Source organism: Paramisgurnus dabryanus, chromosome 12 (assembly GCF_030506205.2).
Source record: "Paramisgurnus dabryanus chromosome 12, PD_genome_1.1, whole genome shotgun sequence".
Classification (NCBI taxonomy): Eukaryota; Metazoa; Chordata; class Actinopteri; order Cypriniformes; family Cobitidae; genus Paramisgurnus; species Paramisgurnus dabryanus.
The window spans coordinates 28,163,936-28,179,827 of record NC_133348.1 but is presented as its reverse complement, the minus strand read 5'-3'; the positions used below and the strand labels follow the sequence as shown (position 1 = coordinate 28,179,827).

The window sequence follows — 15,892 nt, the reverse complement described above, 5'->3', positions numbered from 1 at the left end:
CACCTGAATTCCCCTGGCAATTTTGCTCGGATAATTTATGTGGATTTTAGTTCTGCCTTTAATTCCATCCAAAGACATGTCGTGATTCAGAAGCTTTATCACCTCAACATCCCCTCATGGGCTGATTCAACTTATACACAATTTCCTTAATAGGCAGCAAGTAGAACTGATGGGCTCAATTATTCTGCTCTTACTACAATACCAGAGCACCACATTGCTGTGTGTTAAGTCCATTCTTGTATACACTCTACACAAATGACAATATCAGCCCTTCGTCTAGCATAAAAAACCTAAAATATTTTTTATGACACAGCCATTCTTGCCCTGCTTAGAGATAACAACTCTGTCATGGATTATCACACCACCTGAAACTTAATGTTAGCAAGACAAAAGAGCTAATAGTCAGTCCCTTTTTTTTTCATTTAAAAAAATAACTTTGCATGGTTAACCCAATCAAAAGCTAAAACCACTGATGGCACATGGATTTTATCGGCATTCGTTTATTCATCTTTCTTTTTTTCTGGAATAGTGTCGGTGGAAAAGCAGTTTACAGGAAAGTCACAAGCCTCTCGGTTTTCATCAATATATCTAAAAATGTGTTCCAAAGATGGTCGAAAGACTTACAGGTTTGGAGCAACACCGGTGTAAGGGATTTATGATCACATTTTTGGGTGAACTATCCCTCTAAGAAAACACACACACACACACACACACACACACACACACACACACACACACACACACACACACACACACACACACACACACACACACACACACACACACACACACACACACACACACACACACACACACACACACACACAACAACAATCTGTAAAAACTTTGGAAAGTCTCTGGGTGCTGGCAGCCATATTGTAGCAAAAACAAAAACATTTTTAACTGATGTCAGACATGTAAAGCACAACTGAAGGAATAACAGGAAAAAAAACTGGTGAAGTGGACTCATTTAAAATAATATAACCATCTGACCAGATGTCAAACCCCATTGGCTATAGAAGCTATGTTGGAAAAATCAAAAACTGTTAATAATGATACCTTGTATCTGTACTGAGATGTCAATAAAATGTAGAAACAACATGCTCCTACCTTGCAATATAGATAAGTTTTTGAGGGCCATGGAGTGTTCCCAATCCTTCAACCTCAGGTCTGCTGTAATGACATTTAGAATCTCAATCTCGTTCCTCGTCTGTTCCTCAAGATGAATTTGTGTGATCTTCATGCTTGCCGTATCATGTGAAACATTTCCAATCTTCTCCTGCAATTCCCCGATTTTCATCTGGTGCAGACTAACATCTCCACTAAGTGAATGGTTTAAAATCTGCACCGTCCATCCGACCTCCTCAAGACGCTCCTGTAGAGTCTCAAAGTTTAGCACCATTGTCTGTAACTTTGCATGTTGGGCTCGGATAGATACAGTAGCCAAGGTTAACTCTTCTCCAAGACTGCTGCTATTCCTTTGGCTGGACTGAACGATCATGGCAAGATGGTCCCACACCTGAGCCAGAGAATCTGAGGTATGTTCAGAGAGAGCTTGCAGGTCCTTGATGTCTCTGTTCAAGCCTTGCGCCAGCTGACCTGCTCGTAAAAGTAATGGCAGGGGAGTGCTGTATTAGATCCACTTGCTTAATTAATAACTTGCATAACTTGATTAAATAATTGACATGATTATTTATGTTGAAATGTGAGTTTGTTCAAATTAAATGTAGGCATATACTTGGGGCAGTCGTGGCCTAATAGTTTGAGAATCAGACTTGTAACCTAAAGGTTGCAGGTAGTGCTGGGCGATAATTCGATAACGATAATTTTACCGATATAAACTTTTTCGATAAAACGATACGGACAGCTCGATAAGTGATCGATAATGTTCACGCACTGTGCGAAATGTTGCGCGAGCACATCCGGATGAGGCACGCGCTCTTGGTTTACAATCACAGTGTCAGTTAGACTTGAAGGAGTGGAAGATAAGGGAAGTTATTGATTTATTAGTAGAGACCTATGATTTTCGCGATGCGGATAACGCGGACGGAATCACGGAATCCAAATGCGCGGAAACATTTTCTTGTGTGTAATGTTGGACGCGCAAACAGGGTTCGTCAAACACAGCAGACACAATAGGTGCAGTATACTGTACTTACATTCAGTGTCCGCCTTGCGCACGCACACGTCCGCACAGCTTTAAAAGTATATTTACAGGACATTCACAAATTCAGGAAACTGAGGAAAAGCAGCAGATCCACCACTGCAGTGAATATAGTGTTTGCGTATGTGCGCTCCCACAGCAACGTGACACTCTTGACATCCATTTATCAGCGTGTATTAGTGTTGTGCCGATAGACGATAGTATCGTGTATCGACGATCGTCCGACATATCGCCAATGGCAGGCTTTCATGGCGATAGTCATGACGATAGTTGGCGAATGGTTGTTATTATTATCATCATCATAGTTTTGCATGAGGGTTTGTGCTTCACTTTACGCTAAGAGCTTGTAGAGAGAGAGTTCCTTCTTTCACGCAGATGGACTTAATGCGCGCGTCTCGGACTCGTTCTAGCACCTAAATCCAGCGCGTGGATGAGCAGCTACGCTTCCCTCTGTCTCACATGCACGCGCTCTCGCATCTGTCCGAAGTCTAAACATAAACTAAAGTAGTAATCCTTATGTATTTGTGCGGTTTAATGCGTTTCATGAGAGCTGAGGCAAACTATTCCTTTTGTTTAAAATATAACCTGCTGCATATTGGCGCCACTCTCGCGTACGTGCAGAGAGCTGCGCTCTGTCTGAACTTGAAGTCCGATAGTAATCCTGTTTATGATATGCTTTTCAAGGAGTTTTAGCAATACATCCCTCGTGTTTAAAATATGATTGTGTTCCGCTGGACCAGTGTGTTTAAAAAGGCACCTCTGAGAGCACCACTGCTTGACACCTGTAACCTTCTGCAACAGCACTAAACAAATGCATTTAATAATTTTTACGTGCGCTGCGTGTGTCTGCGCAGGTGCATGTTTTTACAGTCATTAAATAATCGTGTTAAAAAATCAGGATTATGATTTTTCCCATAATTGAGCAGCCCTATCTCTGACATTTCCTTGCACTAGAGAGGTTGTTAGCGCGCAGAGGGTTAAAACCAGCGCGTGTCCTGTTCTCGCTCTCTGGCACGCAAAGAGCGTCTGGCTTTAATGACGCGCTCAGATTAATGCCATTAGTTTTAAGAAAGATGCATTCATGACGGTGTTGCTCTTGATCTTTTTTCCACCAATCAAGTCTTGTCATAAATGAACAAATAAATAAATGAGTAAACTACTGCCCCGCCCCCCGATACTATCGTGTATCGCCGATCTCACAGGCTGACGATAGGACGATCTCAAAATGGGGCATATCGCCCAACACTAGCGTGTATAGCTCGTACATGTATAACACACGCGTGATCACTGAACTAAGTTTTCTTTCTTGTTTAAGTGAACATAAACAGCTGTTACTCAGTATATTGAAACTTAAAGCAGTCTGTCTTGGGTCTTAAAGTGACAGTAGTCTGCTGCTTTTGTGTCAGAAATGTGTTGATTTCATAACAAATAGATTTACATTTAATACAGATGCATTAAAACAAGATTTTAGTATTTGAATTTGTCATGTTCTGAATAAAAAGTAGTTTAAAACCATTATTAACTGTCTGGTTTTTACAATTTTCATTCAGGAGCAAAAATCTGCCTTTAAATTTGACAGGAGTAAAGATTTGTTATTTATCATGATAATTATCGATATCGACTGATATGGAAAACATTTTCTCGATAATTTTTTTTGTCATATCGCCCAGCCCTAGTTGCAGGTTTGATTCTCAATGCCAGCAGAAAACTATTGAGGTGCCCTTAATCAAGGCAACTTTCCTCCAGTTGTTTTCCAGGCACTGCATTGAATGGCAGGAATATTACAAATATTGAGTTAGAGTAAGTAATTTATTGTAGAAGCAGAGAAGCAATGGCAAACACTTAAGCACATACTGTAAGGAGGATTTCGAGGGAGACAACAGAGATTGTGATTACCAAAGGTAAGTATAATCCAACTGACATGGTCTATAATTCAAATGGTGACCAGATAAAGACTACATTTGAGGTGTGTGCTTATATAGTGTGGTTCAGAAAGATGTTGGTTAAAAGAGGTTTGGATATGTGCCCAGTTTTAAACTCACTGCATCAGGGGGCACCTGCTTCCATCTTATGCTATATAAACTCACACTGGGGTTGTGGTGTTGTGGGGAAACTCAAACAACTTAGTTAGCAAGCAGCACAGTTAGGATGTTTTCAGTCCTGAGCTTTTGTTTCGGAACCTGGTGACTTTTATCCCTTGGTTCGGCTCGTTTAGGCATATGTGAAAACACAATCGCACCCGGATCCGACCAAAACAACGGCTCTGAGACCGCCTTAACGCGGTGGTCTTGGCCTAATTGCAAACGAACTCTGGAACGGTTCGGTATAAGTGTGAAAGCAATCCGACTCAATGGACCAATGAACAGGCTCTCTTATTGCTTTTTTACCATGAACATACCTGATAGCTCTTTGGTCATAAATTCCGGTGGGCACATAAATGGCATTCAAATAGGGACGCACCGATACCACTTTTTTGGAATACGAGTACTTGCATTTCAGTACTTGCCGATACAGAGTACTTAATAAAAACATGATTTAAATTTACAGGTAACAGCTTTAGTCATATAATTTAACAAAAAAAACAAGGGACTAGTTATCCAGTTTGTTGTAAACTCTGCCTCTTTGGACAACACAAGAGGCATTAACCCCTTACTCGCCGCTCAAACACAGACATTTCTCAGACCGTGGTATCGATCCCTGGTATCGGGGGACTTTTAAAGAGTACTTTAGAAAATGTGGTATCGAGGCCGATACCCGATACCAGTATCGGTATCGGTGTCTCCCTAAGCCAAAGCGCACATGTTTCTTATAAAATTCAAATAAAAAGTTGTCAAATTCTTATAAAAAGTCTTCTTATTGCTCTTCTTCGCAATGTGTACATGGTAAGAATGTTGTCCTGTCTAAGTTTTGATTCCTGCTCACAATAATGAATAATGTACCAAGAAAGCCACATACTGTAATCCTGCAAAGCTGCTGTCTGTCAAGCCTGAATCACGGAAAATAAACAGATGCACTCTGACCAATTAAAGGAAAGTTTACTTACACATGAGTAGTATTAACAATGTCTTGTTCGTTTGGAAATATTGCCTTGTGAATGCAAACCGAACCAATATGACATTGCAACATTATAGCCATTTAACCCCCGGTTTCGGAACAACGCAATCTATCTACATGTCTGAAAACACACTTAAACAGATGAGGGAAATTATACCCTATCTTTCACACAAAATCCAATGTAAACAATGAAAAATATATCAGTATTTCTCTGATTTATTACGTTTGTTGAGTAAAATTGCAACTGGATGTTATAGTGAACATTTGGGATAGACAATAGTCCAGCAGCCCCATTTACTTACACAATAAATAATATGTAAAAATAATACTATGGAAGTGAATGGGGCTCATGAATGGTTTCATTACAAACATTCCTCAAAAATATCTTCCTTAGTGTTCATCAGACCAAAGACATTTATACAGGTTTAACAACATGAGAACATTTATAACAACTATCCCATTAACAAGTAAAAAACTTCAAAGTTGTGGTAAATCAACTGTTCAACTGTATTTGAAGGTTGGATTGTGTCTATAAAGTGCACGGTTTTGTATTTATGCTTGGTTTTTGAAACGCATTATTTTTTCCTTTTCCTTTTATTCTACATTGCTGTTTCCATTTTCTTAAAAGCAGGTTGTTTAGTTTCTGGTTCTATGAAGCCCCTGATATTCTCAGATTGGTTAGCTGACCCAGTGTGTAGCAGAATATCTGTTGCCAGAACTTGAGTCCATTTTGAAAACAAACCACAGTACTACAGTTAAGTGGCCAAACAAAACACAGAAGCATGTTTAGCGTGCCTGTAGCTATAGAAGCAGGTGAGTAAACACTAATCAAAGAATAATTACACTGATCACACACATGCAAACAAACACCAAGTTCACTAGTGGGTTTGCATGTGTTTGTAGGCGTTTGTCAGATAAATATGAATTAACATTAAGCTAACTGGCAAGCGGAGGCAAACAGCGTTGCCCTTGGTTCATGTCTTTGCTACAACATAAAAACCATCCCAACATGGCCTTACCCCGTTTGTTGCATGTTCCCGGGGGCAGGGTTTGTGTAAATTTTGGGGTTTCTGATGTCACAACACCAGGAAAAAGCTCACTATAGTAAATCCAGCCATTCGTTTGTAGTCTCCCTTTGCATTGAACTTTGAGCGTTGTAACCAAGGGTGTAATTTTGATTTTGACATTGGTGGGGAGGTAACTAATGGCAATATATTAATCTTAGATATTATATTTATTAAGGTTACACATGTCAAAAACAACAAATACAGAATAGGCTTAGTGATCGATCGATATATCGGCCGGCCGATCAATATCCTTTGCTGATAGTTCCTCGTCATTGTGGAAAGTGCAGTTCATGGTTCCATAGCACCCTCACCTGTTCTTACTATTTGTTAAATATAGTTTTCAATAAAGTTCAATAAATGTTACTTTTTTAAAATTGAGACTTGTAACATTTGGCATCATCATTGTGTCATTTTCATGATGTAAATTGAGTGAGCAAAAGCAGTATCGGCTCCAAATATCAGCTCAAGAAAATCTGCAGCCTATATCGGTCATCGGCTAAGGCTGATGAAACAAAAATCGGCATCGGCACTGAAAAATCCATATCGGTAGATCCCTATTTTTCACTTTTTTTGTGATGTTTTGTATTGTTGCAACTCCTCAGGTAAATATGGGATTGGCATCAAAAACACTGTCCCCTAATCATTATCTGAATCATTATCATAAAGTGACATAGGTTAGAGAGGCGGGACTCAAGAAAGGCATAGCTAATCATACTAGTGACAATATGATCTCACAAAGTTCCGTGGGATAGTCACAGAATTTTTTGCTCATTTTTCCGTGGCATTCTCACGGATCTCCGCATTTTTCCGTAGCCCTGCCACGGACTTTCTTTTCCGTGGCATTCTCACAGATTGGTTACTCAACTGCTTTATCCTATTTTCAAACCATTGTCGCTTCGGTTTAGGGTTAGATTTGTTGTTTGGGTTAGTATGTAACTTTAACTATTGGTTTATACTATTTTTTCTGATGTATTCTTTTATATTTTCTAAACTTTAATCAATTGTCGCCTGGCGTTAGGGTTAGAGTTGGGTTTGGGTAGGGATGTCATTTTATGTAAATCTAACCCTAAACCGAAGCGACAATGGTAAGAAAATAGGACAAAACAGTTGAGAAACCAATCCAAATATGCGGAGAACCGTGAGAATGCCAGGGAAAAATGTGCAAAAAATTCCGTGACTATGCAACGGAAATTCGTGAGATCAGGTTGCTGGTGAAGTAAGTTACCACTCATTGTAGAGAACTATGTTTATGCAAACGGCAACAGACGCGAGTTCAACGATTTGCGCGAGTGGATTACATACAAAGTCAATGCAAAGACGCAATCAGACGCGTCCTAGCATGGGGCGATGCAAATGACGCAATATGGGCGGCGCTTTTGCCGCAAAAACACGCTATTCAAACGAGTTTTCGCCCAAGTTGAAAATATTCAACTCGAGCGAAAAATTTGCCTGACACAAAGTTAAATCCCGCGAGTAATCTAGAGCGAGTAACGTGATGCCCCACATTTGGTGTGTACGTAGCATTAGTCTTAATCTCATTTAAATAATTCCTGAATAAATTCATGTTAAATAAAAACAGTAATAAGTAAAAAACACAATAAATGGACAGACATCAGTTGTTATTTATGAAAAAAGATCAATTGTTTGGTTGAAACTATTGCTAGGGACAATATAGTGCTGAATATTCGTAGGGACATGTCCCTAGCCGTCCCTACCCAAATCAACGCACTTGGTTGTAACTTTGCAGATGCTGTTTATGCTTAACAGCAACATTACACACTAACTTAAGTTAAAAAATGGAAATTGTAATCAAGGATCCCTTTAAAATCCAAAAACTGGGTGACTAGCTGTCTTCACCATCTTTCCCTATTTATCTTTACTCTTTTGGTTTCTGATTTTGGCTGCATGTCGCATGTCATCTGATGCACGTAACGAGTCACAGCTGTAAAGTACGTGCAGGGTTATGATGGCTAGCTTGCCTGTGTGAAGAGACCTTTTAAATTCCAAAATCATATGTGCATGGGGTTTTGCTGGGCTCCCATCTAACTAAGGCAAACACAAGCAGAGATTGATTGGGTATGCTGAATATTTTTCTTATTATTCTGAATTATTCATTATTCATTTTGAAGCTATTATCCATGCCTTTCCAAGAAAGGTATTCAACCTTGGGCACATCCCTAGCATCCACTAAGTGACAGTTCTGCAATGGACGATGCCAGAGTCCTAGGAGAATAGCCAGACTGGATCTAACTGTCCGACAAGCTATGGTAACTCATATAACCACTCGGTAGAAAACACAATGTGGCGAACCTTGAGGTGAATGGACTACAATAGCAGAAGATTGCATTAAGTTTCACCTCTCTAAGGCAGCACAGTAGAAAAAGTTGGCTTAACTTAAATTTTCATGGCAACTAGCTTGCACAGCTTTTTTGAGTTTACTCAACTTTTAGGCGATGTAGTTCACCTACAGTGAGAACAAAAGGTTTCAGTTAATACAGTGTAACAAAAACATTATCTGGCATGATGGTCTTAATTTCTGCTGAGGCACACAGATGGTGGGGTCAAAATCTTATGTAAACAACATAAAAGCCTTGATCCGGTCTGTTTTTTGTTAACAGTTCAGGATGGTGGTGGGGGTGTAACAGTATAGGGAATATTCTCTGAGTGTACTTTGGGCAAACATGACAGGGCGTTCACTGTAATCATTGGATCTGAATATAATTAACGGCTGTGGTGGGTCGGACGATTACCAGCATGAATGTACAGCTAATGTGCAGAAATTGTGTGATGTAATAATGTCAACATGGAGGAGATCCTCAAAGAAATGTTTTTAACATCTGTTGGAATCCATACCACAAGAAACTGAGGCTGTTTTGATTACATCCATAGCCCTCATCTTCTATTAGTATGACTAACTTTCAGTGCTCAGTGAATGTATGTATTATACTGTACATGTTAATCTATTTCTAAGGCCTAGTATTTCTAGTGTTTTAACTTGGCTTTAGCTAAGCCTTGTCTGTGAAACCAGGCCTTTACATACTGTTATTAACGTTATGAAATTCATTGTGAAATTATTAAATGGTTTAATATGTATAACTCTAAAAAAAATTAAGAGACAACTTATGTTTTGCTTTTAATCAGCATTTCTACATCCACTGTATTTTTGCTATTCTGGTCCAGTATCTGTGGAATTCCAACACACATGAAAGATTTGATTAAGCGATTTAAGTAATTTTTTATCTAGAGGAATTGGCTGTAGCCTTAAAAAAGTAATTTGGTGCGACCCAGATTTATCTTAAAATTGATTCATTTCCTTAACATGCTTCACATTTTCTTAGAAACATTTTCTTTTCAAGTTCTTAGAAACAAAGCATTTGTATTTCTTTTCAGTTTTTATCTCATATGTTTGTTCTACAATTTTGGAGTTAGATAAATGAGAGTTATTTAATAAAATATAATTTTTTTATAAATTATTAATATATATATATATATATATATATATATATATATATATATATATATATATATATATATATATATATATATATATATATATATATATATATATATATATATATATTTACAAATATTAGCAGTGTTGTTTAAAAATTCTCCAAATAAATTTGGAATTTGGCAGAAATGTTGTCGGTATTTGACAGAATGAAAAAAAGATACTTTTACTTAAACACATATGTAAGCAATAAGGTACGAGAGGCTGTGCTGTATCGTGAATAAGTAACGGCTGAAGGGCGTTGTTAAACACGACGCGAAGCGGAGTGCCTGCAACCCCTTCAGCTGTTACTTATTCACGATACAGCACTTGCCTCATGTACCTTATTGCTTTATAAAATGGTTACCATACAATATTCAAGTAAAATAAATATTAGTGCAACTTTCATGAAGTCAAATCAATAAAAAGCATTCCTTCCGCTAGAAAAAATTGTCCCTGACCATGAACAAAAATGTGTTCCAATGTGTAATATGCATGAAAGCTCAAATAAAAACAACAAACCGATACGTGTGCTTGCTAAGGGCGCAGTGATAAACAGAACCATTGGGTGAAGCGGTCATAGTTGTGTTTTAACCTGAATAAAGCACACATATTGACCAATCAGAATCAAGGATTGGAACTAACCATTTAATAAATATAAATAGTACATTCAGAAAACTGAAAATAATCATGAAATGGTTTCCGCAGCTGTAAATGATTCAATTAAAATTTGTTCAGGGTGTCTTAAGCAAAGTTAGATTGAATTTAATTTGTTTTCTAAAGAAACATCTGCCTTTGAGGCAGACTTGCGCGCTCTTTGCCATACTTTTGGGTATGTGTTTGCCTTTGTTGATGGCGGCCATTTCCTTAATATCAGCACCAGGGCTTTGAACCAGAATTTTTTCCCAATTGGTACGTTCGGAACAGAAACAGTATTTTAACGTTTCCGGGTTTTGGTTCAACCCTAAAATTGACGTTCCTGAACCAGTTAATAATGTTCCATGTCACCTGTGGGACATCCAAATAAGTAGGCTGATCATTAAGACATTAAACCCAAATTATTAGTCATAATAATAACATAATTTTCCTTAAGTCTCTATCTTTTCATCAAACATTAAAAAAGACTACATTATGTAAGCGGCATAACTGTACAGTAATTCTGACATGCCTACATTTGTTGAGTGCACTTAAACATGCACACACACACAGACGGGGGAAGAATTTCAAACAGCGCTTCAGGAAGAAGATGCAGCATAAACAGTCGCTCCACATAAAGTGAAAATTACGTTGTTTATCAGTGCTTTATTCGCCAAATGTATTTTAATGGACTACAGTATGAGACACAGTAGCGCAACTCTCTCTGAAGTTTATACATCAAGACTTCTGATCTTTGGAGGGCGGAGTTGGACCGGACACATTCAACCACATGTGCGTACAGAAAATTGCTCACTTTAGCGTCTTTTAGTGGTTAAATTGTTAAAAATCACTTAGGTGTTAACATTTGCAAGCTTTTGAAACACGTGCAAATGATCAACTTTCACCCTATTTAAATTTGCGTATTAATCCGCGAATCGCATGTGAGCCGAACTGTGGGTCGTGATCTGTACGGATGACGGATCAACTGCGATCCATTAGTATAAACAAACATCTTGAGATGCTTGGTAGCCTACAGTATTTACCTCTTATGATTGAGCATTAGAGACTTGGGCTTGAGTAGGCTACTTGCTGGTGGCAAGCTTCTCATTTCTCCGATGAGTCAACCACGACTGGAAGTGAACTTCATCAAGTTTTGCACAGAAATCTTGTCAAAGAACAAAAAAATAATGGTGTTAACCAGTTACCATTATTTTAAATAAACGTTTCTGTTCCAGAACATATCTTTTTGGAAAGTTTCTGGTTTTGTTTCTGATCCTTGCAAAAAATCTAAAGTTTCTGGTTTTCGTTCCGTGAACCGGTTCAAACCCTTGATCAGCAGTTTGCCGGTTGATGCACAAATGCCTCAGGTGTTGTACAAATCAGAGCTAGCTGTAAAAGCCCAGACTTTGGCTCTGATTAATCAGGTGTTTGACAGGTTCCGCTGAAACAGATTTAACTCGAGGACTTGAAGCGCCCATTCATGATGAAGTGTAATCTGAGTTATCCTGGCAAAATAAATATTCTCAAACAAGACCGTTTCATTCTCCAGGTCTTTATGGATTCTTTCCTTGAGTCATTTGCAATGAGGCCACAAAGCTCATATTTACACTGACCAAATTTGGTCTTAAAGATGCAACTGCTTTCGACATAAAAGCTCTAGTGACCTAAGTGGAGTCGAATCAATAATGACCATAGACTGTAAAAAAAGATGGACGACGCTTCCCTCTTCCATTGATGAAAAGTGAAGCCGCCAGTGTCCCGATATGGTGCTGACATCTTGGATCTTGAGTCTGCGCAATAGCGATTTCGAGACCAGTCCTGCGCAGTAGTGAGCAGGAAGTAAAGCCGCGAAATCAAGGCCCGCCCTCGCAGAATGTGCATATCACAGCTGTCAATCATGACGTCACATATAGCATTAAATAACTAACTAAAAATAAACTTATTTTAAAAACAAACACTTGAATTTACATCAGCGTGATAAAAATCACAGTAAACGACAGAAACCAGATTCTGAAAAAAGATATTGTTTAGTTGGTCTCAAGGCCCATTGAATACCATGGGGGAGGCGGGGTTTAAGACCTATACTAGGACCAGTCACTGGAGGGCAATCGAGATGTTTTGGCTTCACTTTTCAGGGTTTGTGCGGCACGCTTGACATAATCATATTATGTTTAATTTATATAGCGCCTTTCCCAAGCTCATGGACGCTTTACAAGGTACAGCAGTTCAAGACAAATGAATACAATGTGACAAAATACACAAATTCATCTGACATTTGCCCAGGACGAAGGATCATTCGAAGGTCCATCACCTTTCATTAGTGTCCAGAGTTTAGTGGAAGCACACCGACCGGTTAAAAGTGACACAAATTTTCAAACAGTTGCTGTGAACTAGAAAAACCTCTGGGTTGAAAGCTTAAAATATCGAACGCTTCCGGTGGTCGGAGTTGACGTATTTATTGTCATATTTTGTAAAAACATACTACAACCATTCTGTGAGGAGTGGGTATTGCATTAGATGCATTGTAAAAGTCGTGCGCGGGCGGAAACAGATTTTATGCCTCAGAATTTTGACGCCCGTGCCCACAATGTCAGCATTGCTATGGTTTAATGGGGACATTCTATAGACAGATTGGTTGTTTAAAAGTTTAACAAGTTTTTTGTTGGCAACCGTGCTGCCAGTTGCTTACTGTTTTGTAACGGCACCTTTTTTACCAGAGAAATGTGATGTTAAGAAAGAATTGTATAACTTTTCAGAATGTGTTTTTAACTAAAAAAGGGTTTGAATAGCAAGTGATAATAGCATACAAAAAATCTGTTGTGGTTTCTGTGGTTACCTAGTTGCTGCAGCTGTTCACTATGGTTATTGAAGAGTGTTTCTAGCTTCCAGATGTTCTCCAGAAGATCGCTCTGAGAGGGAAGCTGGCTGAGAGATCTCTGCAAGGTCTCAGTTTGCTCTCCCAGATGAGTCACATTCTCCAGCAAAGTTGTTTGCCTCTCCGAGAAAGCCTGGGATTTTGACACTGAACAGGACAGAAATGAGAGATTCATGAAGTGTTTTTTTTCTTATCGACATTCACAGTAGATCCAAGCCTGATCAAAAGAATATAATCCCGCAAGGCACAAAACTACAGTACGCTAATGATAAAGAGGAAAAGATGTCAGAAAAGCATGCATCAACATAACAGATTTTTGGCATGTATCTATCAGAATCCATCTTTAGAGTAGTGTTATACTGTATGGCTATGTTGGTATGGATTTTAATTATTTTGAGTGCAATAATTTCATGTCCTTACGGGATTACAGAGAATATTTGTATCTTAAAAACTTTCATAAACTAATGAACTACAAGCCGATTTCTAACTGAAGAGGTAAAAATGCTCTAAGACAGCTGAAACACATGCCTCTCTCTAATGTAACACATCCGTTTCAGCTTCAGTAGAAATGAGAAAACCTGAAACGGTTGTGTCAGATTGAGTCCTCCAGAAACAGATTTGATGTCTTGTGGAAATCTCAAAAGGAAATGAAAGTCTGCACTACCACCACGCAACACACAGTATTTATTGTATAACATTCACTTTTATTTATGTGTTTTTTATGTATGTCTTGTAACTTTGTAATTTAGTCCCTCCAGAAAAAAACGTGATTGTGCGATCACATGATTCAATGCATCATCAGCCAAAGTCTGCATATTTATGCGGGGGGCACACTTTTTTACATACGCTTTCGCAGCATAAATTGCAGATTTCCGTGCACATAATATGCAGGGCTTGCATGTTTCATGATCCCCGCATTTTCGTAGCGCAAAAATCACATATATCTTAGCAGAAAGTTGAAAAATGTTGCATCTACCTCACACAAGCACAGCCATGTGCCCCGTTGCCATGGGAACATTATGAAGTGACGTGATTATGTGACGTGAACATCATTGAAAAGCTGAACACAGTTTTTGCAAGTTCCCACAATTTCATCGCATAAAATTGCATAATTATCCCACAAATTCCATCGCATTTGTTAAGAAAACGTGCCGCAAGATTAAGGATTTTTTAAAGTTTAATTTTTTTTTTACACTGTTGAAACAGTGTGTTTGCAATGTCATGTAATGCAGGTATTTCGATTTTGGTCTTCCATATCCTGCTCAGTTTCAGCTCTGTGACTTTCTTCCTCAAGGTTTATTTTGTTATATAATACTGAGAGGACAAAACCAAGCTTCTTACATCAATTTTGGCAGGCCATGATAGTCAAGCTCGCATCAAATGACTGCATCAGAAGCAACTGATACTGTCGACCAGTAGGGATGCAACGTAAAAACAAACGGTGCTATATAGCACCAAAAGTGGTTCTTTGCTCGTAATCATAGAAGAACCGTTTTTAGTGCCATATAGCACCGGTGAAGCACCTGTGTAGAACCATATAGTGCTATGTAGAACCAAATGTGGTGCTATATGGCCCCTATATGGTTCTACACAGGTGCTTCACCGGTTCTTCACCGGTGCTATATGGCACTAAAAATGGTTCTTCTATGGTTACGATTCAAATCAACAGTTTTGGTGCTATATAGCACCGTTTGTTTTTTTAGAGTGTAGACAACCCCTTATTTAAGTTGTTTTTTAGCTATGCATCATTTGTGCCATGCTTCATTTATTATGCCTCAGTAATTATTCTCAAAATGGCATTTTTGATTTACTTCAAGATATCCTTGCTGCAGCTCATCATGTTATCCAAATATGTAACCCGCTTGTTGCAAGACGTACCCTAAATGGCTCAGTACCATGCTGTTGGTTTAAGACTGTGTTTCGACATCGTGCTTGTTGTTCAATCTCATCCAGAGATGGCAACACATCTGAAGATTAGCAACACGCTTGTTGATGCACATTCTATTTATAGTGCCTCTCTTAGCTTTAACTGCTCAATTGTGCCACACTGTGTTCATTACCTGCCTCCAGTGCATAGTCCTTTAAACTTGACTGCACCTACAGTATGGGGTCATTGCAATTCCATCCCATTATGCAATCTGGAAGTCTATCATTTTTCCTCTTGACACACATTGATGTTCTTTTAGATTGTAGCATATATGCAAGGAATCAAAACAACCATTTGAAACGAATTACACAGCCTCATATGCCTGACATCTTTACAGGTGCAATTTATTATTTCTAAATCATTTTAATATATTTTCCATAATTAATAACATATTTGATAATCATTAATTTAATTAATGAACTTCCAGGAAATCGCCAGGCTCCGCACTCACCCGCAACAATCCCAATCACCAAAGTACTGATCACCCAAAGACTCACCCTCCACACACACACACACTTGGTCCGGTCTCACTTGGACTCACCCCATGTTGGAATAATTGTTATCCTCCAAGTCTGTTTAATAAAATGGACATTATGTACATCCAAGCTGGTTGTTATTGCAAATCATCCCTACAGGGTGGTATAATTTACTAGGTCCATCGTGTTGTACATTTTGTACA

General features: G+C 38.6%; 1 protein-coding gene across 2 annotated transcripts in view; it reads right to left on the bottom strand.

The window, feature by feature from the left end:
• Positions 1 to 15,892, bottom strand: part of scara5 (scavenger receptor class A, member 5 (putative)) — a 65,049-nt gene that overhangs the window by 22,273 nt on the left and 26,884 nt on the right. The window contains exons 4-5 of one of the 2 annotated variants that reach the window (XM_065257400.2): positions 13,248 to 13,433; positions 1,111 to 1,599 (exon numbers count right to left, since the gene is read on the bottom strand). In XM_065257400.2, the coding sequence (XP_065113472.1) occupies positions 1,111 to 1,599; positions 13,248 to 13,433 (675 nt within the window). The remainder of the gene's footprint in view (positions 1 to 1,110; positions 1,600 to 13,247; positions 13,434 to 15,892) is intronic. The other variant, XM_065257403.2, reaches the window with a different exon arrangement.